Here is a 26,808-nt window from a genome sequence, read left to right as displayed (position 1 = left end):
ATTTTTCTGAAATGTTTGGAATATATTCTTATCTTCTGAGCTTTTGCAATTTAAATGCCTTTGGGGAATTTATTCAGTAAATATGTTTGCAGCTCCTGGTTTTGCACTCTCCTTCAGTGATTCCCCCCTTGCTGACAAGTCATATCTCATCAAAATATGGGAGTGATTATTTTTACTATCATTGTCACAACACTGGAAAGAGAGATCTAAAGGATGCATCATTCTCATATCCTTCTTTGGTCCTCTCCATCAGTGGCAAAGATGTGTTTCTTTTTAGTTTTATCAGCAAGCCATTTAAGCCAAACATTGCCAGTGCTCTATAAATGTGTTCTGCAGAGGAGGTATCTGCAGCGTGGACTAATGGAAGTAATGCAGTTTAAGTACCAGGGTTAAGTAAACAACAACAGAAAAACAAAGATTATTGCTCTGGCTTTCTAGTGAGATTTTATGCTGTGCTGGATTCTGACATTTCTCTGAAATCTTTTGAGTGCAGGACCTAATGCTTAAAACTGAGGTTTCAGAAAAATCAAGATTGAACTTCCTGTATTAAGTGTTCAACAAACACATAAAAATAAAAAACAAACAAAGAAAAGTAACTTACAAGCTTTTGGACCAAGAAAAAGTCTTTCTTGTAGATTGCAATGCCTTTGTTGAATAGCTTTTTTTCGGCAACCTTCCATTTATCTGATCCTGTAGGTAAAAGTAAGTTGTAATGGAAGCCCACACAATTTCAAATGTTTACTCTTCTACACACCTTTTTTTCATGTTTGCCTTAAATAAGACCAATACACACACGTGAGGCAGCCTCTCCTTACCCTACTACAGCAAAACTGAGACTGCTGTTAACTCCTCCCTTACTGTTCCACCTCAGCTCTCCTCTCAACACTTCCTGGTGTTACATCCATCACCACAGGTTAGCTCAGCTTGCAAATACCACTCAATTAGATGAACTAAGATGTTGCCCAAGCAAGGTGAAGTGACACACTTTGTGGTGGCCCACTCATAAGATTTTATAGTAGGGAAATGGTGGGGCAGGAGAACAGGATCTTCTCTTTCAGCAGCAATCTGTACTTGAAGATTTACTACATCTCCTGTATTCCTCAAATATTCCTTGCCTCTAATAATAAACACATTTTTGAATCCTCTCCTTCCTTATAGATATTATTCAAGTAATATTTGCCAACAACTACAGTAGGAATGTGTAATAATGAAGAAATGTAATGTCTATGCTTTGTGGCACCAGCTATTAGAGCTCTCTCTACTGCTTTACATCAGGTCTTTCAGGTGACCTGGGTCACTCCAGATCACTGAAGTCAGTGTCACACAGCTGACTATTTTCTAATTAGGTGCAAGAATACACAGGCAGCTTATGGCATTTAAAATTTGCAGAAACACCAACAGGTATCCATAGTTGGCTGAGGCTTCTTCAGCAAGCTTGAAAACTATTCCCTGTAAAACCCTGCTTAACTCCACCCTGGAAACTCATGCCAGAGAGGCTATGATTCTAGGGTTACCATAGCCTTTCTTGTACATACTGCCTACCTTTCTGCATTCTCTGTGTCTTAGTGCAAGGGATTACCTTCCCTTTTCCCCATAAAGAAAATCAGAACTCATATCTATCCCAATGCACATGCCCATGTTCAGAAGGATGCAGTGTTTCTTACATTTAAAGTGTCATAATTAGCACAAGCAAAATTTCTGGCAAGCCATCATTTGAGTTACAAGAGAGAACTGCCCTTTTAATCTTCTTGTAATGTAACAGAGTACCCCAAAAATCAGAAAAGGACAGAAAAATCCCTGTATGATAAGCAGGCAGCACGGAGTTGTTCTGGTTAACGAACCTGTGTAGTGATAATCTGCCAAAGGGTGGGTAGGCGGTCGCACTGGCTTCTTCAACAGCAGCTTGGTCAGAGCTCCCTTGGATAAACAAAAGTAAAATAATTAATTTAGTGTTTGGAGTATTAAAAACAAAGATCAGGCAATTGATAATCCCCTCTTTTCTGTGGCAAGCTAATAGAAAAGAACCAGAGCACAGTTCACCACTTGGGACAACTTTAAAAATCACATTCTCGACTACCCACCTAATCTTGGGTACCACAGGCAAGTGTTTCATTCTTGGCACCTCTTCACATCTGTTAATTGACACAACCACCATGGTACTGGGAGAGAGTTAATTCCACAGATAGAGACCTTGCATCAGTTTCCTCTCATTAACCAAAGACCTATTACACACACATCCAAAAACGTTGCCCTAAATGATACCTGTCTTACACATCCAAGTAATTGTAATCTGATCTCACTTGAGTAAGCAGTATTTCAAAATAAAACAGCAGTCATGTGACTGAAAGATCACACACACAAAAACCCCACTCTCAAGCTGCTTTTTAGTTTTCCTTTAAACCATAAAGGCTTTCAAATTCTGTAGGAAGGAGACAACAGAATCGTGCTTCCCCTGGCAGTTGAAGTCACCTGAACAATGAGCTCCTGCTGCCACAGGCAGTCCTGCTCCTCCCTAATGCCAACAACAGCATTTACAACAATGGGCTGGCAGAAACCTAACACATACACACAAAAACTGCTTTCTGTTTGATCTCCTCTCCAGTGCAAGTCCATGCAGGCTCACAAGTGTCAGTGCCAGAGGATGGGAAACAAGCAGACAGGCAAAAGTGTGGGATACTCCTGACCACCGGGCTGATTTATGCCAGGTTAAATCAGTCATAGAACTACAAAAGGATGACAAAGCTTTGCTGTTTGCTCTGTTCTGCTCTTTGATATTACCTTCCAGGGGTGTCAAAGGGCAATAATGAAAGTGTATCATGTCTTACTATACTGATATAAAATTAGCTGCACAGCTGTTCTACAGACACAGACAGAGAAGTCAAATGGATTTACCAAAACCAAGAGATGCATGACACTGCCCTCTGACTCAGTTTTCAGCCCCAGTCTCTTGTTTTTCCTTTCTAAACAGTAACCTTTCCAGGAAGACAACATCTAAGATTCATTAGACAGTCTTGGCTCGCTTGCCCTGATAGACTGTCAATGCGTTTGTTAAAAAGTACACATGGCACTGTACATTGGTCAGAACCCATTTTAGTGACACACAAGGGACATCAAACAGTGGGAACCAGATGCATTGAAAGGAATTTGCAAGGTTCTCCTCTCAGGAATGAGAGGTTACCTGACCTTCCTTACTATCTTTGACCACACTGAGGTGAACAGCTGGGCAAACTCACCAGAATGCTTCCCTTTTCCTCATGTAAGAAATGCAATGCCAGCTCCTGGTTGGTTCCAGCCCCAGGAAAAATGCTTGAACAGGCAGCAGCTAGCAGGTTTTCCACTATTTCCACAGAGGTACCAAAAAAAAAATCAGAAAATAAGATTAAAATGAAATTTCCTACAGGATTTGCATGATTAATTACCTCTTTTGAAGGAGGACTAAACATAACAGAAAGTAAAACTCAGAGAAGCTGAATGTCCTTGCAAATTTATCTGGGTCAAATTTGGACCCCAGAACTCATTAGACTACTTGGTCATTCAGCACTATTTACACAGGGAGTTTCTTGCAAATCTCCCTCCTCTAATGTCTTCCCACTCCCTTCTCCTCAGACATTTCTTGAATCCACCCTTATATTGTGAATTTCCATTTCACAAATGCCATTCTTCTCTCTCATCCAAAGTATTTCTTCCAAGCTTGCCCACTTCCTCTTCCCTTCAGGACTTATACAGGCCACAACCCACGTACAACAAAAGCAGACAGCTCCCCAAGTCTGCTACTAGCCACAACTCCTGCTTCCTCATCCTGACTTCTGTCTACAACTTGATTTTTTGAAATACTATTAAGACTAGAACATCCCTCAAAAATACAGAAGTTGAGTGTGTACGGTTTTCAAATTAACAAAACCAAGGAAGCTTCACTGAGCAAAAGGCTGCTCTTGGCCTGACAGAAGCAATGGTCCCAGTTTTTTCACAATTAAAAGAACCAATCCTACCAATCTCCCCTTGCCCCATACATGCAATCTGATAAATAGGTTTTGTTCCTAAAACTGTTTTCAAGACCACTCAAACATGCCACCTAAATGGCAGCTCTGAAAGATTTTTAATTATGCTTACAGTAGATGTGTGGTTACCCCTACAACCACTGTGACAACCCTGTCCTCTTTAATAGCCTTTCGCCTTCTTACCATTCTCTTGGGTGACTTTGTTGGTTTCCAAGTCACCCCATGGCTGCCACACCAGCTCTGCTTTATGTTCATCAGCTTCTGCCAGAGATCTGTCTTGAAGTGATGGGATTTCTGCTTGAAAGCGCGTTCCTACATTTATTCGCCTGCAGAGAAGCAAAAACATTACAGTCCAGGAAGTCTCCATCTCTGCTAGAAACACTAATGAAGAACCAAACAAAGAAACAAATGCATTTACAAATGCAGGCTCTTGCATATAACACCAACAGTGTTGTAGGTGACACAAATAACTCAGAAGTTGAGAGGTTTTATGTCTATTACTAGTTCCCCTTTTTTTTTTTTGGCATGGGTTGAAACTGTATTTAAATTAGCATCCCCTAACAGATGCTCAAAGAACAGTTATTAGCTTCCAATAATCATCACTTTTTGAGAGGCTCTCATACAGGGTCCTCTTATGGCAAGCTTGCTCCTCAGGCATAAGACAGGAGAGCCTGTTCTAGTATTAACATTTTGTCAACCAACAACTGAACCAGAGTCTCCAAAAGTCCTTTTCAAAAGTCCTAAACATTGCCATCTGGTCCAACTTCCCACTCAAAGCAGGATCAAAATTTAGACCTTTGTGACCTTGATGCAAGCTGGTGTCTTCTAGGTACTCTTTCTAACTACCGAAACCAAAAATATGTAACAATGAAACTTGTATTGCTCATTTTGTACCAAACCCAAATCCTATGCTTTTGGCAACAGTCTCATACTTTTACATCCGAGTCAGCAGACAGATTTTTCACTACATGCAACCCACAGAGCACTACATTTGTTTTAAGTCAAGTGACCATCCACAGAAATTCTACTCTGTACTAGCAAATGTGATTTTGTGCACCGAGATGGGTAAGAACCCCCATTGAAAGACTACTGTACTATGTACTTAATGCAAAAGTGTTCCTCATTCAGATTTCAGTCAACTAGCACCACACTGGTAGCTCTTGACAGAGTAAAGTGTAGAGAAAGAAGCTCTTCTTTGGAGAGAGCAGATCAGGCAGTGCCCATAAGACTATAAAATTCTGGAGTTGCTTCACTAGAAAAAAGTAAAACTCCCTGCCCAATGCAAGGTTTGCTATAGTTTTCAAGTCTTGGCTTGATGCCGCACACCTAGCACAATTACCAGAGAAAGAACATGAGCCAGTGCAATAAAGAATAGCAAAAACTTCTGAGAAATGCCAACCTCCAGATTTTCTCATCCTCTGAAATGACACACACACACATCTATTAGGAAAAGCAGATTGGAAAAGGTGTGAGAAAGTCTTGAAACAACACATAACCTGTACAAAAATCCAGAGAGATACTAGCAAGTGTTTCAATACAGTGTTTTGAAGCCCTAAGAGACTGTGGTATCAAAGGGGAGGAAATGGGTATGGTATTCTTCTGTTCCTTTACTGATGAAGTCTAGATTTCAATACATTGAGAGCTCTTGCCTGTAAGAGCCAACGGTGCTCCTGGGGTGCCATGGGAGCTGAGTGTGACAACACTGAGGATGTGAATTGGGAAGGCAGTTCACAGCTGAGGCACTGCGGTTTATTTAAGGTTTATTTAGGTTTATTTAGGTTTATTTAAGGCTGCCTACTTCAGCAGCGACCCGAAGACTTTGATGCAACTGAACTACAAAACCAGTAGGACACAAGGATCTGTGACAACAGCTGCCTATTGTACCATTTCACAAAGAATTAAGCTTCATTATCACATTTCCTATTTCAAATCATTGCAATTAAATAACCTTTTGAGAAGCATTAACAGAAGGTTTGGCAAAGCACAAGCAATTAAGAACACTATACTGGGTAATCACAAGTTAGAGTCAATTTCTGAAAAGACCACAAAGCCAATTAAACATTTTTTTTTCTTCTAACAAAAAGTGCTTCCTGCCATATTTTCTTTAAGGAAGATATGTCTACTAAACGGATCACAACAGTGCTGCCAAACAGAATGACACCAGGTTATTAATTTATTGTCATTAAAAGTTAAAAGCTATCTACCTGCCAAAGCATCTGTTCAGTAAGACTTAAGATGACAGTAGGACAACTCTGCGCATAACTACCTTTTGGCAAAAGGAAATTAACTTGCACTACTAAGTTACCATGGTTTGAAATTTCCAGCAAATTTGGAAATTTTCACAGACAACTAAAATCACAACTAACTTTTTGTCATTAACTTGAGCAATTTAAGCCAACAGACACAAGAAATTGCACCACAGAGAGGTCAAAGATCAAGACCTGAGAGGGACACAAAAAATATCTGTTTAAGTTCCCCTGGATTAATGTGAAGTGGAACAACAGGAAACAGATGAATAAGGCAACTTCCAAAAATAAATTTATACAACAATTGATGTGCTTATTTCAATGAATGGGCTTGGTCTAGAGGAGGTTTGCAAAGGGGACAAGAAACACCTACATTCATTCAATTTTAACATTTGGTCAGGACAGGCTGCTGCCACAAGTGCAGAAAATTGAGCTTCCAACAAGAAGGCAGAATGGAATAAGGGCAAGAAAAAACTGAATTGTCAGCAAATGCCCCAATCCATTTTTAAAACGTAAATAATTTTGGATAAAAGCAAAAGAAGTGTTGTATTTACCTGGGCAAACTTTCGGTCAAATATCTCAAATGTTACAGGATATGCTGCAGAGTTAGAGCAGAGATCCCTGACTGCACAGTTAGATGCTGAGCCATGTGGTTGTTTTTATGCCATATGGGTGCTTCCATGACATGCATTTCCATGATTGGCTTTTGCAGGAGTTCATTAATTAGGTAAAATAATGAACTGGAACTACCTTGCTGTAGTTCTGCAATACTGAGCTTAAACTGAGAACACTCCCAAAGCATTGGCAAAGGCTGTGCAGAGACATTTGCAATTCTGCTCAGGTTTAGCAGGACTTTAGGCACCAAGCCAAAGCTCACAATTCCAGCTTCAGTATCTCCAGACTGTGTTCCCTAATGATGCTGTGTCTGAGATTTCCCAGCACACAGCCAGCTGAACACTAACAAGGCTGATTAGCTCAGGGCACACACCCCACTGCCACTGGCCATCGTGTTTTCAGGCTGAGCCTGCCAGGGGAGTGAAGTGTTCACGGCTGTGCTGCAGCTACAGCACACCTGCCATCAGACCAGTGCATGTGAGAGCTGACTCCACTTTTCTGTGCTACATTCTGTCCTTCCTCTAGAGGAGCGTCACCTTCCCACCCTATACAAGCACACAGCATACAAGGAAGTGCTTGTATACCACACAGGACATATTCACCTTGAGGGAACTAACAGTTATTCAGCCCAGAGACAGAGGAGCAGTAACAGAAACCAGTCAGTGTCACCAGAATTACATTTGCCCAAACACTACTTATCATATGGTGTAATTTTTAATCAGGACAACTTATATTTTGAACCACCAATAAGAATCGTTTTAATGCTGCTAAGAGATACATCTGTCTCACAGGGAGCAGCTGGAAGGTTTAGGAGGAAGCAAGGAAGCGCTTTCACTGAGAGACTCTGAATCTACTGGCTACTTACGGTTCAATGCTGACCGGGGTGGCTTCCCCCACTACTGTAAGAATTGGAGGGGTAACTTCTGAACTATCTGAAACGAGAGGAAAGAACTGCTCAGCTTCACATCTGAGATTTACTTTTCACACAGCTTGCAAATCTAATCAGAGATGTCCATCTCTCAAAAAAGGTTCTCCCAAGCTAAATAAAGGAGTTTCAGATGACCAGGAGCATGCCTTCCTCCCCTCGGTTCTAGAAACTGACAATCTGCGAGAGGAACTGACTTTTCATTCCCAAGAATGTCAGCAGGGGGTGTTGCAGGCTGCTTGTGAACACAACATCCATGCCCAGATGGAGCAACACTGCATTTCCTCTATTCCGGCTCCCCAGACAACCAGGAAGAAGCTCCAGTTTCACACAGTCACAGCTCCTTATGGGCATGATGTTCCTCCTAACGCTCCACAGTTCCTAATCATAAATTAGGCAGGAAAGGATGGTTAGAATGAAACTTACTTGATCTAAGCAGAGTTCTGTGGCCACTTTTGGGAGTCATTGGAGGCGGAACCGAATGACCGCTTGAAGAGAGGATCGCGTTAAAATACAGCCCAGATCCCTCTCTCACTGGACTAAGGATTGGTGGAGGAGTGTACGGAGGTAGCTCGAAGTTCCTGTCTGAAGGATGGTCTGCCAGGCGGACGGGGGACCGCAAGTGGCTCTGATATGGAGTAATGTTGGAATACACAGGTGGTGCAATAAAGGTGCCAGCTTTTGGTGGTATGAAGAGTGGCTCGGGTCTTGGCCGCTGCTTTGGTTTTCGGGCAAAGCCCTCTGCTTCATCCTTTGGAACAGCATCTTCATGCTATTAGGAAAAAAAATTACATTGTTAATTTAATTAAAAACCTCAGGTTGTTTGAAAAACTTCAGTGAGGTGATGTCATTTTTTCATGGCAGCTCAAAATCTGGATAGGACAGTTGGAAGATGTCTCAACAATTAGCAGAAGGGGAAAGTGAGAGGAAGGGCACAGGGAAAGGAATGGACTGGACACAGGAACTATTAGGTAGCAGCTCTAGCTCATGTGATTATGAAGTTATATTTTACAAGAAGTACATATACATCTGGTCCAACCTACATGGCAGCTTTAAAAGAGAAGAAAAAAGCACAGCAGAACCCTGGTACAGATACACCAGAACCCTGAAACAGATACCCAGTGACACCAAAGAGTGGTAAGAGAACAGAAGACAATGTAACAGTATTTTATTAAATGGTCAAGCATTTAAATGCAGAGAAACCTCCCCAGATGCCTGCCATTTCTCTGGTATCTGAACACTCTGTTGTACTTCTGGATAGAAGAGAGGGAAAATAAAAAAATCAACCCACCCACTTGTCACTACCGCACTGCAGGGGAACAATCAAGTTCTGACCTTCAGAACTCAGTAAAAGGTTTCAATTGCATGAGACTAAATCTTCATTTTGGATTTCATTCACATTAAGAGATATGTGCCCTACTTAGAGTTTATTGGTATTTATGTATGTATGAAGAAAGCACTCTTGACACAGACTGACTATTATTGTAGTCTTATTGCCCATCTGGCTTTATTCACTGTTTAGTGAATTTAGTGAGGCACTGCCTGGCTTTACTAGAATTAGCTGTAGGTCATGAAAAGCCAGCAATGCCCAAATATATGTCAATATTATGATTAAAAAAAATCCCCAGACTACATACATTCCAAGTTCAAGCCTTGAGATCAATCTACTTTAATAGAAAAGTTCATGGCTAAAAAGTGTGTGATCAAATCTAACAGGTGTGGCTCATCTTTGGCTTCTTAGTCCACCCATACCTGGCTCGAGGTCTCCGTGTTAGTATTACGATTAGATCGCCTCCGAGTGACTATCACAGAGGGCTTCCGTTCACAAGGAGCTCGATCATTTGTTTGGCCTCTCTGGAGCTTTCCATCCTCAGACTTCTCCTTTTCAAGGCTCTGCAAGTCAATTTTTCTGACTGGCACAGACACAGGAATGATAAGAGGCACAAGGCTGTTATCCTCCCGGGCTTTTTTGGGAGCTGGTGAAGAACTGGCAAATTCCACAACACTTTTTGAAGCTGCAGTAGGTCCTGGAGCTGTTACTACCACACTCTTCTTCTCCTCTGAATTATCCAGTTCCTGAGAAGAAAAATACATTCCTAAAAAGTTCTGTATTATTTACATAATAAATGAGATATCATCTCACTCTCAGTGTATATCAAGTTCTCAATGCAATTTGCAAGCTGAAATGGATTTGGAAGCGTTACTGGAGAAAAAGAATATTTCACAGTGTTACTAAAATTTCATAGAATTACTTGAGGATTGCCTGTAGTCTCAACTGCTAGAACACTTACACATGTCGTTCTTAAGAATTGTTTCACTACCTATGTTTTGACATTTTATTTTCTATGTGAATTTGTGTCCTGCTTTATAACTTTTAACAAAGGCTCTTTAGTTTTAGTAACAATCAAAAACTGCAGGTTATTCATTTCAAAAACTGGATTTCTGCTCCAGGGAAGACTGGACTATGACAATATCTTAATTAAATCTCTTACACACAAAAACAACCCAAATCCAGAGCTAGCCTTTTGCTTCATTTTTTTTTTTTTTTTTTTTTTCTTTCCTGACTCTGGAAAACATTAAGGCTTCAAAATAAGCCAAGTAACAAGATTGAGCACATAAAATCCACCCTATCAAGAAGATCCAGGACTGCCTCCTTTCAAGATCTTTTATTAGAGTTGGGCTAAGTGTGCCCAAAAATGTTTATGATATGTTTATCCCATAACTGACCCTGCAGTTTACAAGTCTGACTGCTTCTTCACAGAGACTGCAGATGTACACCCCTTCTACACAGTGATGGAACACACAATTGTAAAGTCACAAGTGGCATCCATTGTCCCAGAATATGCCTCAGGAGAAATTAATGAGGTCTGAGGACCTGTCTTCACTTCAGGTTGGTGACAGGCTCCTGTACTTTCCCATAAAACTACCAATTTTGGATTTGGAAGGTATTCATCATCTTCATCATGCTGACAGACATCACTAGAGTCCACTGACTCTAGACAGTAAGGGGGTCTTGTACATTTTTGTAGCCTCCCTCCACCACTTTCTGGTTACAGCAACACGTAATGACAATGTGAATAATGACAATGAACAAGCACCAATTCTGACCAGTCTAAAAACCTCAGATACTTCCTGGGTGATACACTGACCTCTGTAGGTCAAGAGACCTGAACTAATTTGCAGACTACAAGGAGGAAATTATGGCAGCTCATAAGTGCCAGTCACCCAAAAGTGTCACTTTCCTCTGGCTTTATGTTCGGTTAACCATGCTCCTTTCATTTTCAAAACTAGGGGGCAATCAGCAAAGGACTCCTCCTCAGTGATGGCAGAGATGATCCCTCCAAGACAAAAGAAGAAGAGGAGACCTCAATAGCAGCACAGATAGAGAAAAGGCGCCAGTAGGAACTTAATATAAATGGTTGAGACATCCTTAAAGATGTTCTGGTCCACACCAGAGCTTTTCTGATCACAAAAGTTTACACATACCTAGGTTTACTAAGAGGGGACATGACTAATTTTGGAATTAGGCCTTTTACTTCAGATCCCTGAATAGTTTCTCAGCTGTTTGATTATTCTCAGAGGTAAGCAGAAAGGAATCTCTTAACAAGGGGAGAGACCTTCATTTGTAGACCTGCCAGGGGATTTTCAGCTACCTCACCATCCCTGTTGCAGAATTTGGGGCAGGAGGGCTGCTGGATAACTTCAGCAAGTGCAATACGTGGCACTTTCATTTAGGCTCTTGCATAAATACTGAGGTATGAACTAGTCATCTAGAGTCCTCCAGGAAATCCACAGAAACCCACCACACATTCTGGCATTCATACTGTCTATCCTTCAAGCTGTTTTTAAAAAACTTAGAATTCACAGAAAAATTGAACTGCAGCAGCTGGAAGAACTGTTCCAAGGCCCACATGTGTGATCTGATATGAAACTACACCAGCCTTTTAAAAACACGTCCCCACAAAGTGCCTTCTGCCACCATTCTGCATCATCTGCATTTAGGAGAGGCAGCTTCTGTCTGCAGTCAAACCAACCAAAGCTTGTCCATTAAGGGGGCAAGCCCAGAATTAAAATTCTGCAAACAAAACTTTTTTTTTTTCCTTTTGTTTGTAGCAGCTGGTGCCCTGCCCTGTGCAGCTAGGTAACCAAAACCTATCTTCCATCCAAAAAGGAATATTTAAATTCAGACATCCTTTAAGACAACCATTCAGATTTGAGAAAAGTTTTCTGTACTTTCAGAAGACAAGTCACACTGAAACCATTAAACTAAGAGCTGAGGATTTACAGCAGCCTGTAGGCAGCAATAAGCTTACATCACCTGAAAAAAGGCAGCCACAGGCAGCTCTGGTGCAAAGCACCAGCTGTGACACTGCACGTAGACAGATATTGCTGTCCAGAATATTATTTTTGCATAAGGTACACGTACCTAGACTGAGATATTCAAACAACTGGTTCAAATCATGAACGTTATCTTCTTTAATCAATAATTTAACCCTATGGCCTTCTACACACTCTTAGATAACCTTTGCAGAGAAGGCTTCTAGGTAGTCGTTAACAGAAAGATGCCCCATAAGAGAACCAGACCAGTCTCATTCAGCAAACATATTTTCTTTTTCTGCCTCACACAATATCCAACACCTTAAAGATGTAAAATCCATCAGACTTCTGGTAAGAATTTTATCATCTTTCAAAACTTCATCCTGAAAGCCTGAAGAGATCTAAACACAAAGAGTTCCTCTGCTACTGTCATTATGCTTGCATAACTGCAAAGAACAAAAGAGCATCTGTCAAAACACTTCTCTGGTCTTTACATCATGAATCAGACTGCAAGCAGACGTGCCTTCAAACAGCCAATTTCTTGCTTCATCTCTCAGCACCTTTTCCTAAATGCTCTATTTGCTTCTTGACATTCTGTTAGTGATCCAAGTGCAATGTGAACTGCAGACCTTCTGCAGCATAACCACACAATGGCTGGCAAAGTATGAGCAAATACACCAGTACTACCAGTTCTTTATCAAATCTGCTGGTTCAACTGGAGTCAGAGTGAAAATTCTTGAAGACAGCATCAACCAAGTCACTGTTTGCTTTCTGCTGACCAAGAGATGGGGAAGGCTATGGATATTCAGCTCATTTATTAGTTTAGTTCTTTCACTTAAACAGCACATTCCTCTAAGGAGGAGATGTGAAAATAGTGACAGACTAGGATTAAAAAAATTATGAGAACAAAACAGGGAATAAAATGTCCTTTCCTTTTGTTGTCTGACTGGATAGCAACTCAGGTGTCAAAACTGTAGGTAAAAGCAGCTCATGTAACATGTATTTAATCAGCCTTTGGCAACAGAACTTCTAAGGAAAAGCATGCCTCTTAAGAAGCACACAATAAAAGATTAGTCAAACCTCAACTTTAAGAAAACATTCAAAAACAATCCCTCCACAACCCCCACTCAGCTCCAAAAGTCCCATCACTTGTCTCTCAGTCAGCTACTTAATTTTGAACTCTGTCACCTTGCCATATGGAATATATACTGTGCAGTTTAGACTGATGGGATAACAAAAGGTTAGGAGCAGTGAACAACCAAACCAGTCAGCATTAAATTTCTTCCCCATTGAGTCCTACAGGAGGTCTTCAGGCAGACAGGGCAGTCTACAGCCCTCAGGTCATCCTTAGAAACAGGATGCTGCATGAGACAGGACTTTGGCATACCTGGTATAGGTTCTTCATGTAAGTGAAGCTTTCTTAGACTTTTAATATTTGTGAAATATTGACCATGTAAAATGCATTATGTAATTTCTAGATAGCACATTTTAGAAACACTTCAACTGCTGAAACTGAGAAACTGGCAGGTAAGCCTAGGTCTTTTAACAGAAAAGGAGAATGTCAAATTGGTAAAAAGACAGCAAGTAAACTGCTTATACTTGCCTCTCAAAATTCCTGATCACCTTGAGATCTAGGATGAAAACATATGCATTTTCATGTCATGGGCTAAAATAACTTTTGGGGTAGGTGAAAACTATCCCTTGTGGTTTCACTACACATCTCTGTTCTCCCACATCTTACACACTGAACTTACACACCTCCACACCAGAGCTGCCCTTGTTGCACACTTCAAGATACCATCCTATCCTGCATATGTACACAAAATCCTTTCCTTTCACCCCAATTTTGTAGTCTAAAACATGCTATTTTGGTTAAGCTCCATACGTTACCTTTACATTCTGAAGAGAAGCCAGCTCAACAGCTTTTTGGGCCAAAGTCAGCAAATTGGCCTCTTGAGAAACACGTCGTCTCCGTCGGGTGCTTTGGATTACACCACCTCTGACACTCTGAAAATCATTAGTTCTCTGAGTGTTCTCTTCAGGTGCTGCTGCCTGTTTCTCCTCATCTCTGCCGTTCTGGGCTGCACCTTGCCTGTCTGTTTCCATCTGGCACTGCTCACTATTGACCAGGACATTCCTCTGCCCCATATCCAATCTTCTGGGGTGCAAATAGCTACTTTTATTGGGGGCCAGTGACTCAGGTGGCTGCTGTAATGGGACCTCTTGCTGATGTGTTTGCCAGTGATGCAGAAATAAATTGCTAGGTTGCTCTTCTGCCTGCTTAGAAGTCAACACTTCTCCTGCAGATGTCAGCAGGCCACCTTCTTTGGAGAGTCTCCGTGACCTTCTTGGAAAGGGAATCTGGGTCTGAGGTAGCACAGTCTGTTGGTTCTGCTCTGTTAATGCTTTGAATAGCTCCTGGTTCCTCTCTGCTTGCTGAAACTGGTGTGGCATCATGTGATGCTGGGGTGCTGCAGCTGCCACATGAGGCTGTGCCATAGAACTTGTTTGCTGCAGACTGAAGGCTTGTGTGGCAGCCTGTTGCTGCTGCTGCTGCTGCTGAGGATAGAAATTTTCAAAGAGTTGTAGCTGGGGAAGAGCTTGCTGTTTCTGTTGTGCAGTAAATGCTGGACTGGAAGAAGTTGGGGCTTCTTGAAAGACATGCAACAACTCAGGAAGACCTTGCTTTTGGCCTTGGTGACCAAATGCAAGTTGGAAAGGCTGCAATGGCAGAGACTGATTCTGCTGCTGCTGTTTCTGCATTTGATGAAAAGAATTCATTTGAGCTTGTTGTCTAACCAGGGCTTGCTGTTCCAGCTGAGCCTTCTGGGACATCATCTGCTGGACAGCATCTCCATATAAATCCAGCTGTGACACAAACACTCCTTTCTCTTGATTTCTTTTAAGGGCTTCTGGGTGGCCATAGAAGCCTGGGGCACCAGCATTGGAGTGGGGTCCTTTTGGGTTGCCCCCGAAAACCATACTGTGGTTCCACATTGAAGATGGAGACTGCCAGTGGCTGTCACCCCTCTCTGGCAACCGGTTTCCCATTAGTGAATTCTGCCATTTGACAGCTGTTACTGACTGGGGCATCATCACTGATTCTCCCCTGTCTTGATTGTAAACAGAGTTCATCAAAGCAATGTTGTTGGGTGCACTCGTTAATCCTCCTGGATGAGAAATCTCCACCGTTTGGGACACTGGTATATTCCCTCCATGACCATAGTACTGTCCTTCCTTAAGCTGCTGCTGTGGTTCTTTTGATGGCACAGCTATGTCCTGCTCATTGAAATAGGCAACTCGTTTCCCAGCCCGTTTGCTTGAAGACTTCTGCTGAGCCTGAAGATTCATGGTTCAGTCTATTCTCCCAGCCACACACACCGTGTTTATAATCCACCCATCCCTGAGGTTGGGGGAGGAAAGGCACAGCAGTCTTTCTTTTCCATTCAGCTTTAATAAAAAAGGGCAGGAAAGAAGTCCAGATGAAAGTGCATTCACTTCCTTTTTCTTTGTGTGCTTCTCCCACTTCTTTTCACTCTTACGCTTTGTGGTTCAGAGGTCAGTATGGTCCACTCAAGTTACAGGTCCTGAAATAGAGAAGCAATTGCAATGAATCATCAACAGACATAATTGGCCTATGAATGCTCATGTGATAAGCAACAATGTGTATGTCTCTCCCATTTCCCATGGAAATGAAGACCAGGATAATAGATAGAAAAAGCAACAGATCTGACCTGTTAGAAGTATGCAAAACAAAACCACTTAGTTTTACAAAATAGATATCACACTGTAGTTGCATGATGCAACTCCCTATTGCACACACAATTCTGACTAATCACTTAAGTTCATCCTGAAAGTTTTACTCTTAAACTACCTCTGATCTGGCCAATTACTTTCACGTCTTCCTGTAGGCAGAATAATCTGGTTTTAATTTCAACTCAAAACCACAAAACAAAAACCCCTCATGGCTTGCCAAAAGGCCACATTTCCCGAAGACCTTTAAAAGACACGTGTGTATATGAAGGCTGCAGTCAAACACACAGCAAGATGCTCAGTTCAGTATTCTGAAGGAAAAGGGTCAGGCAACAGCCCATCAGTCATACACACACCACCAATGATGATAGATGCTTTCCAGTCAAGAACTGTCTACCCAGCATCCAAGCCCTGCGGCCAGGGCCTGCTCAACCTCTTGCTCCTCAGATGCTTTCTTCAACAGCTGAAAGAAACTGCTCCTGCTCAGGTCACACTCACTGAAAGGTAGTTCAGGCAGCTGCTGCTGTAACAGCTGCTCACAGACATCAGGAAATATCTGTTAGTGTAAAGCTACAAAAGTAACAGGAGAAAGCCTTTCCAGAACAGGTGCTCTGCAACAATTCCACCCTCCTACCCTCTTCTGCCATGAAGAAAAGCTATCTACAAACTCTAAGAGGCTAGCTTGAAGGATTAAGGTCTAATGTGTGAACACATATACTAGTACTTTTTATTTGGACACCTAAAACCTTTTTAGATGTTTAGTTTCAAATTCAATTATTCTCAGATTACTGCTATAACATTCTAGTGTAACTCTCTATTCCTACTCTTTTCAGTGTGCATTCTGTTCCATTTTAAATCCTACTGCCAATATATTCCAGGAAAACAACAACAAATTGTTAAAAACCCATTCTTATTACATCCCTTCTGTTATATAATCAACTTTCTGTTGAGTGGAGCAGGTAAGACTAACACACACATCTCCTCCAATGAAATCTACAATCTATTTATCCCTCCTTTTAAAATGAAAAATAACAAACCAACACTACATAGCACACTGAAGCCCTGTAACCTGAGCTTCCTCGGATGGGTATGGGTACAGTGCAGGTTTTAACACTGAGGTGGGGTTGGGAACATGACGAGGAGGAAAGGACAAAGAGTTTTAATTAACTTACGCAACTTCCACCTCAGAGGCCAAGCTTGGCTTCAGTGCTACTGGAACCATGGGACTGTGTTACACAGCGCAGTGACTCACTTCCTCAGGCTGTTACAAAGCTGTTCCCCCACACTGCCTCCCCTTCACCCTGGCTACAAACCATGGACCTCTGCCACCCCGCATCAAGCAGCCAGGGCATTCCTCCCTCCTCTAAGCACAGCGTCTCAGCTCGTTTTCCAAGACTATCACAACAGGACAAAAATAGGAGAAATTATGGACACGTGAGATGGAAAAGTCTCTCTAAACTGCAACTAGTACACAAACGAAGATTTCATAAAGTAAGTTTTTTCTACTTCAAAACTTCACTAGGAGAGGAAAAAACATCTTACAGCAGGAAACTGAATCCCTGGTAGCAAAAGTATAGAGGTGGATTAGCTGCTATATATGCCTCTCAGAAGCTTCAATGCTTTCTATCTTCTCTCCTTGCTTTCTGCAGCACTGCAAATGCATCACAGATAACAGCTAAACCTCAAGACCTTAGGTAATACTACTAAATGTGGTACCTGACAGTCTTACTTTGTGAAATCATCATAAGCTATTTTTTTTTCCAAGCTAGGCAACATTTTCCTTCTACTGATGCTTTTGTATTGATCAGTCACATCATTCTGATAAAAAGAATGCCAAGTTTTTTGTATATTAGAAGACATTACCACTAGATCAAGTTTTAACCTGCTAGCTTTCTGAAATTCTGCTGCAGACATTTTGCATTTTGAAGAAAAACACAACAGTAATTGTCAAAAAGACAGCATTCAACTTTCAGCTTCAAGGGTCCTTGTCTTCAACCAAAGAAAGAAATAAAGAAAGAAAGAGCCCAATTGATGCTGCTCTTAATAGTCGTGGGTAGGATTTGCAGCTAGCACACAGAAAAGTACCCAGAAGACCTTTAGCAAGAGGACTCTCACATTAGTAAGAAAGCATTGCATTAGCACAACTTTCCAAACCTATACTCGAGTGGACTTTGGTTCTGCTTTTAATATTACTAGATAAGAAGACACCAGGGTCACAAGGTCTAACTCAGATCAGTTTAGAACTGCAGCAATCTGGTAAAGAGATCTAAGAAAACTATTAAGATGCAAAGCAGGAAAAGGAGTAAGTTCAGATTTAACCTAAATAAGGAAAAGGAATATGTACAATTGAAGTTGTTATTCAGCACAAAATCCAGGATGGTGAAAAGGACATTACCAGGGAGAAAAGAGATTTAAGGTACTGTGAACAAAACGTGCTTGGTGAACATCCCAATTCTCCCAGGTACATGCAAAAAAACCTGTATCCTAAGAGATCACCAAGATAAAGGAGGATTTGGTGCATCTGGTATTTGGTGGTAAAAGAAAATATCACAAAATTAGCTTTTTAGAAGTTCTTTCTATACAGAAAAACTACAGAAAATATCTTCTATGTCATCCTAATAAGAACAGTTTGCAGTTTAATCTGCAGCGATGAATGTTCAAGTCGCAGCATGACTATGCTTCACGAAAGCTCGTGTTTGGCAGCTGCACTGCATGAGCAGTGTTGGCTCTGACTAAACAGGCTTCCCTCCCTGAGGTTGGGAGAATGAGCTCACACAATCATCATCCTAGCCAATTACCAGCTTTGGGTTTTTTGTTTTGTTTTGTTTTACTTGAATTTCAGCACAAGAGTCAGCCTGCAGTAGCACAGGAAAATGGCAACACGCTTCCAGGCTTAAGTGCTTTGGAGCAGCACACCCCAGACCATACCCTACCTCTGAATAAAGCACAGAGCCAGTTCCAATGCTGTAATTCCAGAAGATACTGTGTCTTGCCTCCACATATACTGAAGTGTTATGATACTTAGCATTGCTTTTACACTGCACAGAGAAAAAGCAGAACCTAGCATCAATATATTTTGGTTTAATAACTCTTAAGATTTGGCACGCAACATCATCAGTTATTTTCACTTCCAGGAGCTACTGACATTCAAGAACTTCTCCTGAACTTCTGAATACAAATTGCACATCACCTTCTTTAATACTGTAAATATCTTCAGATTTCTAAGGAACTTTTGATATTGGGAGGCTTTCTTTTCTACACCTAAGAAGAATGACAAATTAGATATACATATACCCAATGGGCATATATGCAGTATTGTCCAGAATGAAAAATACATAAGGAAAGTACCTCATGGCACCTTACTGAGAAAGTCAGAGTTAGCATTTTTAGCTAAAAACTTCTCTAGCATATCTGCACTAACACATTAAAGACAATCATAAACACATATAAAACACAATATGAGATATATTTATGCAAAGAATCCTGAAGGACTTCCTGCAGTATACAACAGGACTATGGAGGAGTCTCCTCCTGCATGCGGGATTCTGGTCTGAAATGATCAAGTCCTTTCAAAGGAGGTATGGGAAGGGTGCAGGGCACAGACACCCAGAGCCCCCCACTGTTACCAGCCCAGACCACCCAACAGCAGATTTTACCCAATCCAAAGCAGAATCACTGAGACACCCCTACCCAGTGCAACTGTCTTGTCACAGTTTATTATTAGCCTGGAGAGCCTGCTATAAAACCTTAACTGAAGCTAAAGATTCTTTGATTTAAGGAACAAATTAAAAATACTCACTGGTAACCATTTACAGAAAAATAACTCCATCTCTCTTTAAAACTTGTTGCATTTATAACTGGTAACTATCCACCATTATTCCATTTCTATAAATATTCTCTTAACTAAGCATATGTATATTTGTACAGTTTCACGTATCAAGTTCATGACCTCACACACTGTAGTAATCTTGAACTTTACTCTTCAGCTCACCTTTTGAGGGCTGTGCTGTCCATTTTGAGGGCTGGCTTTGTTTAGTCCATTTGCTATATCAGCTATATCTGGCATGATAAGCAAGTTGAAATTGCGCACATTCCTCATTCTCCTTTGAGATCATTTGCAAACATTTCTCTCTGACAGAATGCTGCAGAAATGACTCAGGAAAGACTCTGACTTCTCCTCAAACTTCAGCAAAATTATGGATGCTGAGAATAATAACAAGTTGTAGTTGCAGTGTAGACCATCTTTTATTCCACCATCCTAGCTTTTAAATTCCTCTCTTTTAGGGTTTTACTCATGTAAAAATAAAGTGTTCCTCTGTTCTAGCTAATGTACATTCTCAGCTTTAACTGCAACAATGCTGTCACTGTTCCTTACAGGAAATCTGTCACATTAGGGTGATGACAATCATTTCTCACTAACTCCTCCTGCTGCCAGCAACTGAAATTATGGTTCTCCCCTACAAGCAGCTCCATCACTTTCAACCATGATGATGGACAGATTCCAAGAACAATCTTACATTTAAGACAAATTACAGCAGCAATTTACCCCATGTCCTTCTGAGACAGAGTAATCAAACCTTCCTTCTCCAATTTGCTCATTATTATGGTCAAATCCCACATTTATGAAAATAATTATAATACATATTTTACTAATGAGGAAGAGAAACAGAGGAAGTAACTCACTGTTAAGATCACACAACAACCAAGGTCAAATATTAGGCAATATATAATATACCAGCTATCTGTTCCCCTTCAAACCTTAAAGAAAATATGGGTTAAATTAAATTTACTTGTGAAAGATAGAAATTGGGTGTGCTATTCACACATGTGCAGAAAGGGAACAAAAGCTTTCATTCCTTCACTGCAATAGGAGGTCAGAGGAGGCTCAATAGGGTAGGTTTTGTTTCTGGCTTTTGTGGTTTGCATTTTTGAAAATGACTGGAGACTAACAGGGCATCACAAAGTTGTTCCAGCTAGCAGAAATCTGCCTCTGTGAAACCACCAACACCATTTGCAACAGTCTTGAATAAGAACAGAGAAAAGGATGAAAACATGGGTCAGTTTTTATGTTTGTAAAAGATTTGCAAAGCTTATTGCACATAGCCTATGCTTACCCTGCTGTATATGGAAACAGCTTCAAACCCTCCTTCCAAAGCCTCTCCTGCACACTCACTTTGTCACATTTGCTTCCAGACAGTTGGCTACACCAAAATTCCTGTAGATTGTTTGCAACCTCCCACTCACCACCTTCAGACACCTTGAACAGGAAGGATAACAGCACAGCACAAAAAATAAACCATGTTTGTAAATTCTATACAGCACAGCAATCTGTGTCCTGAAGAAGGCAGGGGAAAACTCAAAGCAACTACAAAACACAATATTGTGCAAGAAAGCAAAAAACATAAATACAAAGATGATTGTTTTATGTTCCTGTAACTTTATCACAAATGGATGGCATTTTCCAGGCATCCAGAATGTCTGCCTCTGTAGCAAAAGGTGTATTTTCCAGGAGTGTGGCACTACAGAAGAGCAATAGCTAAAGCCCAAAGCGAACAAGCAAAACCAACCAAGAATCCACCACAGTATAAAAGAAGCCCACTACAAAAGAATGTAATTAGGTATCAATCATCTCCCCTAACACCTCCAAGTTTGAAACTAATCTAGAGAGCTTACCAGATCAAAGTCCTACAATCAATAAAGCCTATGAAATGTGGAAGGCTTACTTGTTGTGTAACACTGAAAAAAAAATGAATCCTACAGCAGACCTGTAATAAAGACAAAGAGATGAAAGGAAAGCTGCTTCACAGACAGACAACAAAAGGGAAAACACAGCATCCAGGAAGTTTGGCAACTTCCACTGTTTCCTGAAGGTGCCTGCCTGGGGCTAGCAAATGCATACCTAAATAAGTGGTGTGCATGGCAGACATTTATGATCTACCCAAATGTCCCTGTGACTGGCCCATTTCTATTGCAGAGAAAGACTGAAGCTATGACTGACTGGAGGGGCACCTCTGCCCTGAGGACACTCTTTAAATTACTTTGCTGCCACTTTCACTTTCCCAATTTCGGAGGCTGGGAATTAATAAAGCTTTATTAAACCACTGTACTAACCAGAGACTCAAAAGTGAAACTCATCAGCTCTATGAGGTGAAACATATGAGAAAATGGTCTTATTGTGAAGGACTATGGGCCAGCAAAATCAGGTTACTGGTACTGCACCACCAGATACCACGAACTACTGCTCCAATCTAAACCATTCCTGACATTCAGCACCACCAGATGTTAATTACCCACAGCAAGCAAAATAACATAAAATGTAGAACTACTATATTGTCCAGGAAAAATATACATACCCAAATGGAAATACATGAACTACACTTCACAAAGTAATCAATTCAAGAAAAAATATAAATTCTACTTCAAGAAAAGATTTTGGTTTACAGTAAAAGAGATAATAAAGGTGAGACAGTGAAAATGCAACCCTTTAAACATTATTTAATTAAGTACATTTCAGTTCCAATGGTCTTAAGTTCACCAAAGCATGCATTTTGATTCTATTTGGACTTACTGTTTACATCCATGGATGTGGTTTTATTTATCCCCAATACCACAATTTTTCCACACTCAGTCTAAACACACAGATCCATCCTAGTATGGAGGATGTTACAGAGAATGAATTTGGTGTTTTGAATTACAGCATCTGAAGCACCACAGATGCACCTCAAAGAGAAGTTTTCAGGTAAGAGTTCTATGAGAGGAAAGTCTTATAGACAATGAACACTTAAAAAAGCCCCAATTTTGGGGAGTCGTCTACCTCAGTTCAAGCTGTAAACTGGGTTACAAGTATTGGAGGCTTCCTCTTCAAAATACATCTAGGATTTTCCAAATAATTTTGTTGTAGTGGACAAGGAAGAGACAAAAAGTTGCTACAAAAAAAATGCCCATCAAGTGCTGATTAGTCTTATCCTTATAACAAACAAACCAGAAAAAAACTGGCTTACACAAACAGCTCCACCAGAAGAAAATCAGGATGGATGAGGAAGAAAAACTACTAAAAAGATAGACTAAAATTTTAAAACTTAGCAGATAATTAAACAAACAACAAAAGGGAAAATAGTGCCAAAACCTGATTTTTTAAAAAGGAACCGAGAATGTTGTTTCTACCAGCTATTGAAAGGATATGTAAGACCTTCATTTATTTTCAAGCAAAACTTTGTGTGCTGCTTCCAAAATAATTGAAATTTCATGCATACCTCATCACATGAAAATAAACTATTTATTATTTGCACCAGACTAATTTTTTATCTTGCACTACCAGAGAGGCAGCTCCACAATCCAGACTCTTGTACACACATACACAGGAAAGCCCATCTTTACAAATGGCTTTGCAACACAGACTAGGCTTATCCTTTATAAAATATGTACATGGTACATTTCTTATATTGGTTAATGTTTATAAACTGTACTGAAGTTAGGAATATTTGTTATTATAATCTGTCATCATGATAAACGCTGATCTGTAGAGGCTGGGTCAGTCTTAGAGAGCAGAATGAGCACAGTAATTACGGAGTACGAAATGCTGCTTTCAGGCTTTGTGAAGTTACATGAACATAATTCTTTCCCACTGGAAATGGGTTAACAGTTCTAATCATAAGCCCTTAGACAGTTATTTTAAGCTTTTTGTTTGGAGCTGTCTGGGAAGGCAGTTGCTAGCAACAGAGACCAACAAGCAGGAATCACAGCAGGCCCCAAAGTCAGAATGGCAAAGAGCAGGCCAAAAGCTTTTCCCTACCCTTGCATTCACATACTGACAGGACCACAACACATCCTTCACTCCAAAGGCCTCTCCTGCCTCAAAGCATACCAGCTGCAGAATTGCATGGACACCCCAGAGACAGACCAAATCTCTCTGCACTTTAGCTCTGAGGAGAAAACACATCTGAATGCACTGAGCTGCAACAGGAAAGATTGCTGCAGGTTCAGTTGTTCCCATCTCAACCTCTTCAGCACTCCAGCACAAAATCAGGCTTGCACAGATGTCCAGTGTACAGAACAACAAAGTCTAAGTGTTTTACAGATTCCTTTGAGGCTTTACAAGAGGTAATGGGCTACAAATAAGGGAAGAGAATAGTGAAAGTTCATAGAGACAGTGATACTTTCCATTCCTGAAGGTTTCTTCATGAGAAATATAAATGTGCTCAATACCTCAGCCTGAGCCCTTGGCAGAGACATTCTTCAGACCGTCAAGCAGGCATCATTACTCACCCAAGTCTGGCTGGACAATAGCTGAGACTACACTTACAGGCAGAACCCCTGGGATCAGATTCTAGCTCTGCTACAGACATACATCTTAAGCAAGTCACTTCAAATTGTTTCACAAAATGAGAATAACACTTGAAACCAAATATGTTGATATTAATGGACTATTTTGAGGTCGTAAATGCTGTATTATGTTTAACAGTAGCCACTAACAGCCTAGATGAGGAGTCTTCCACAAAGCACTTTGAAGTCTAATTTCAGACAAGATGCAATCAGGGTAGTGATAACCAAAGAAGAGGAAGTAAGACAAAAAGTGAAGGAAAAAGTCTCACAGTAATAAAGTTGTTCTTTTGTCACATGCCTGCCTCTGTCTCACTTGACCCAGAAACATCTTTGTTTATCAGCAGTTATCTAAGCTGAAGCAGTGCTGACCTTGGTTTGCCCACATCCACACACTTGCAGCAAACAGATGACAGTACTGACTGAGCACAGTCAGTCTTTAACAGCACTCACAGGGCTTTAGTTCAGATTGCTAAAATTATGTTTTTTAAGAATTCCTGCAATCACTGTTGACTATAAAAGGGTGTCTTTACTGTGCTGGTCTGTTACAAGGTACAGTAAGCTCTTGGCCATGACTGGGGCTGTCAGGCATTACAACAATGCAGCTGAGCAAACGCACACTAGTACTGGGAGTATGAACACTGAGAGAGGTGGGCAAGCAGGATCATCACATAGTGGAAAACAGCAAGGTTTTAAGACTCATGGGGCTAAAGGAGCATTCTGATGTCTTAACCTTTAATTAAAAAATCAAAGCACTCTCCAAGTCTCTGGATTCAGAGTTCCCTGCCAGTTACCTGACAGACACTTGCCCAATCTCCTCCTTTTAACCACAGGGATTTCAGTGGAGGAAGGAAAGAACAGATGGTTGGCACCAATACTGGACCAAATACAAAGCGCTTCCATTTCTGTAGTGGCTTATTTGTATCCTTACTAGCATTATAAAGCACTTCCAGTATGGGGCATAAGTGACATCAGCCTCATATGGACTCAGAGCATGTCAGCAATTTCCTAGAGCTTCAGCTCAACAAACCTACCTGAAACCAAACAAACCACTCGTTCTTTATATCTAGAGAGAAATCATTCAATAACTACACAAGGAAAAGTGGTCTCTATTAAGAACCCTTACAAAGCTATTTGAAACTGAGCAAAAGGCTCAGTTGTTAGTTAAACAAAGTTAAGGTCACAATGATTAAGTTCAATACAATGGGAAAAACTAAAGTTTAAGCATTAATCCATCTGTAGATGGAATTCTATGAGTGTTAAGAAGATCAGAAGTATCCCGCACTTGCAGAGTTTACTCTGCGAGTCCTGGAATATAAATACATTTTAATTGAAGTCATAACATTTCGGTTCAATAATCCCACATTACACTTTGAACAGCTGTTTTTGCTAAAGATACAGACTATGTAATTGCTATTAACAGTAACAATAAGTCCTTGCAAATTGTGAAAAACAACACCAGGACATAAATAATTCTAAGATCAGAAACTTACTAGAAAAGCTGGTAAGAACTTCTGCACTAAACACTTGACCATCTACAAAAGAAACCACTAAGCATGAAGAAAAAAAAAAATCCCTTACATTATATAGTTTTCACTTTGGAATGAAGGGCTAATGAACTAATCATGTCTTCAAGGTATATGGATTTCATTAACCTGATTGTCTGACACCAAAGAAATTCTGAGACTAATGCTCCTTTACAATCCATAATGCATCTAGTAATCTAGTTCTAGGCCAGTTTGGATGGGGCTCTGAACAACCTGGTCTAGAGCAAGGTATCCCAGCCCTTGCAGGGGGGTGGAATGAGATGATCTTTAAGGCCCCTTCCAAAGCAAACCATTCTGATTTTGTGATAACAGATTCTAAAGGATTTTTTCACACCAGGTAGATAGCACTCTCTTATTCCAAGTATGTTACTTCATGTAGTCCAGCTTATGTCCCACAGTGTCTGATGACATTACTATCAACACATCTCCAAACGATATGAATGAACATCCAACCTCTCAGCAGCAGGCTGACACTTGCTACACAGTTTTTCCCCATTTGGAAGAGATCTATGACTCCACCAAGGCAGAAAATCATTCTACCAGACAAATGCCACAGACAAATTTCTCCTGGGGAAAGTAGTTGAAGGAACTTGTCCACGAACAAACTTCATGTTATTAAAATACTCACCATTTATGTAATACTTGGCAACAGTTACAGCAATATATTAACACCAATTCATTCAATTTCACAAATGTGTCATGTGCGGCATTCTGTACTTCTAACAGGTACACAAAGAGAGCCAAAGCAGCCTGTTTTGCACTAAAATGCAAAAAGGTAGCCAAGATGAGGTTATTCTTCTGTATTTCTTTCATCTCAATTTTGTCCACAGGCTGCATTAGCAAAATGTCTGGTAAAGCATCTTCATTTTGAAGAGTTATACCAAATTAAGAAACTACTATAGAACACTGCCTTTTAACTATACCATAGAACTCCCTCCACCCTGAGGTAAATTTTAAGGCAATTTATATAAAAGTCACATGAATTTTAAAGGCAATTTATATAAAAATCAGAAACTCTTCTACAGCACATGAAATGTCACCTGTAGACATTAAAGGCTCTAATATTAAAATATACATGTCAGTGTCAT

General features: G+C 40.6%; 1 protein-coding gene across 3 annotated transcripts in view; it reads right to left on the bottom strand.

Moving 5' to 3' along the window:
* Positions 1-26,808, bottom strand: part of MIDEAS (mitotic deacetylase associated SANT domain protein) — a 53,711-nt gene that overhangs the window by 7,800 nt on the left and 19,103 nt on the right. For all 3 annotated transcript variants that reach the window (XM_063398631.1, XM_063398630.1, XM_063398632.1), the window contains 8 exons: positions 13,992-15,688; positions 9,537-9,860; positions 8,211-8,556; positions 7,725-7,791; positions 4,182-4,324; positions 3,234-3,337; positions 1,842-1,917; positions 602-690 (listed from right to left, as the gene is read on the bottom strand). In XM_063398631.1, coding sequence (XP_063254701.1) covers positions 602-690; positions 1,842-1,917; positions 3,234-3,337; positions 4,182-4,324; positions 7,725-7,791; positions 8,211-8,556; positions 9,537-9,860; positions 13,992-15,452 — 2,610 coding nt within the window. In that variant the 5' untranslated portion in view covers positions 15,453-15,688. The remainder of the gene's footprint in view (positions 1-601; positions 691-1,841; positions 1,918-3,233; positions 3,338-4,181; positions 4,325-7,724; positions 7,792-8,210; positions 8,557-9,536; positions 9,861-13,991; positions 15,689-26,808) is intronic.

This window comes from Prinia subflava, chromosome 5 (genome assembly GCF_021018805.1).
Source record: "Prinia subflava isolate CZ2003 ecotype Zambia chromosome 5, Cam_Psub_1.2, whole genome shotgun sequence".
Taxonomy (NCBI): domain Eukaryota; kingdom Metazoa; phylum Chordata; class Aves; order Passeriformes; family Cisticolidae; genus Prinia; species Prinia subflava.
The sequence above is the reverse complement of the archived record's forward strand: the minus strand, read 5'-3'. Positions and strand labels throughout refer to the sequence as shown.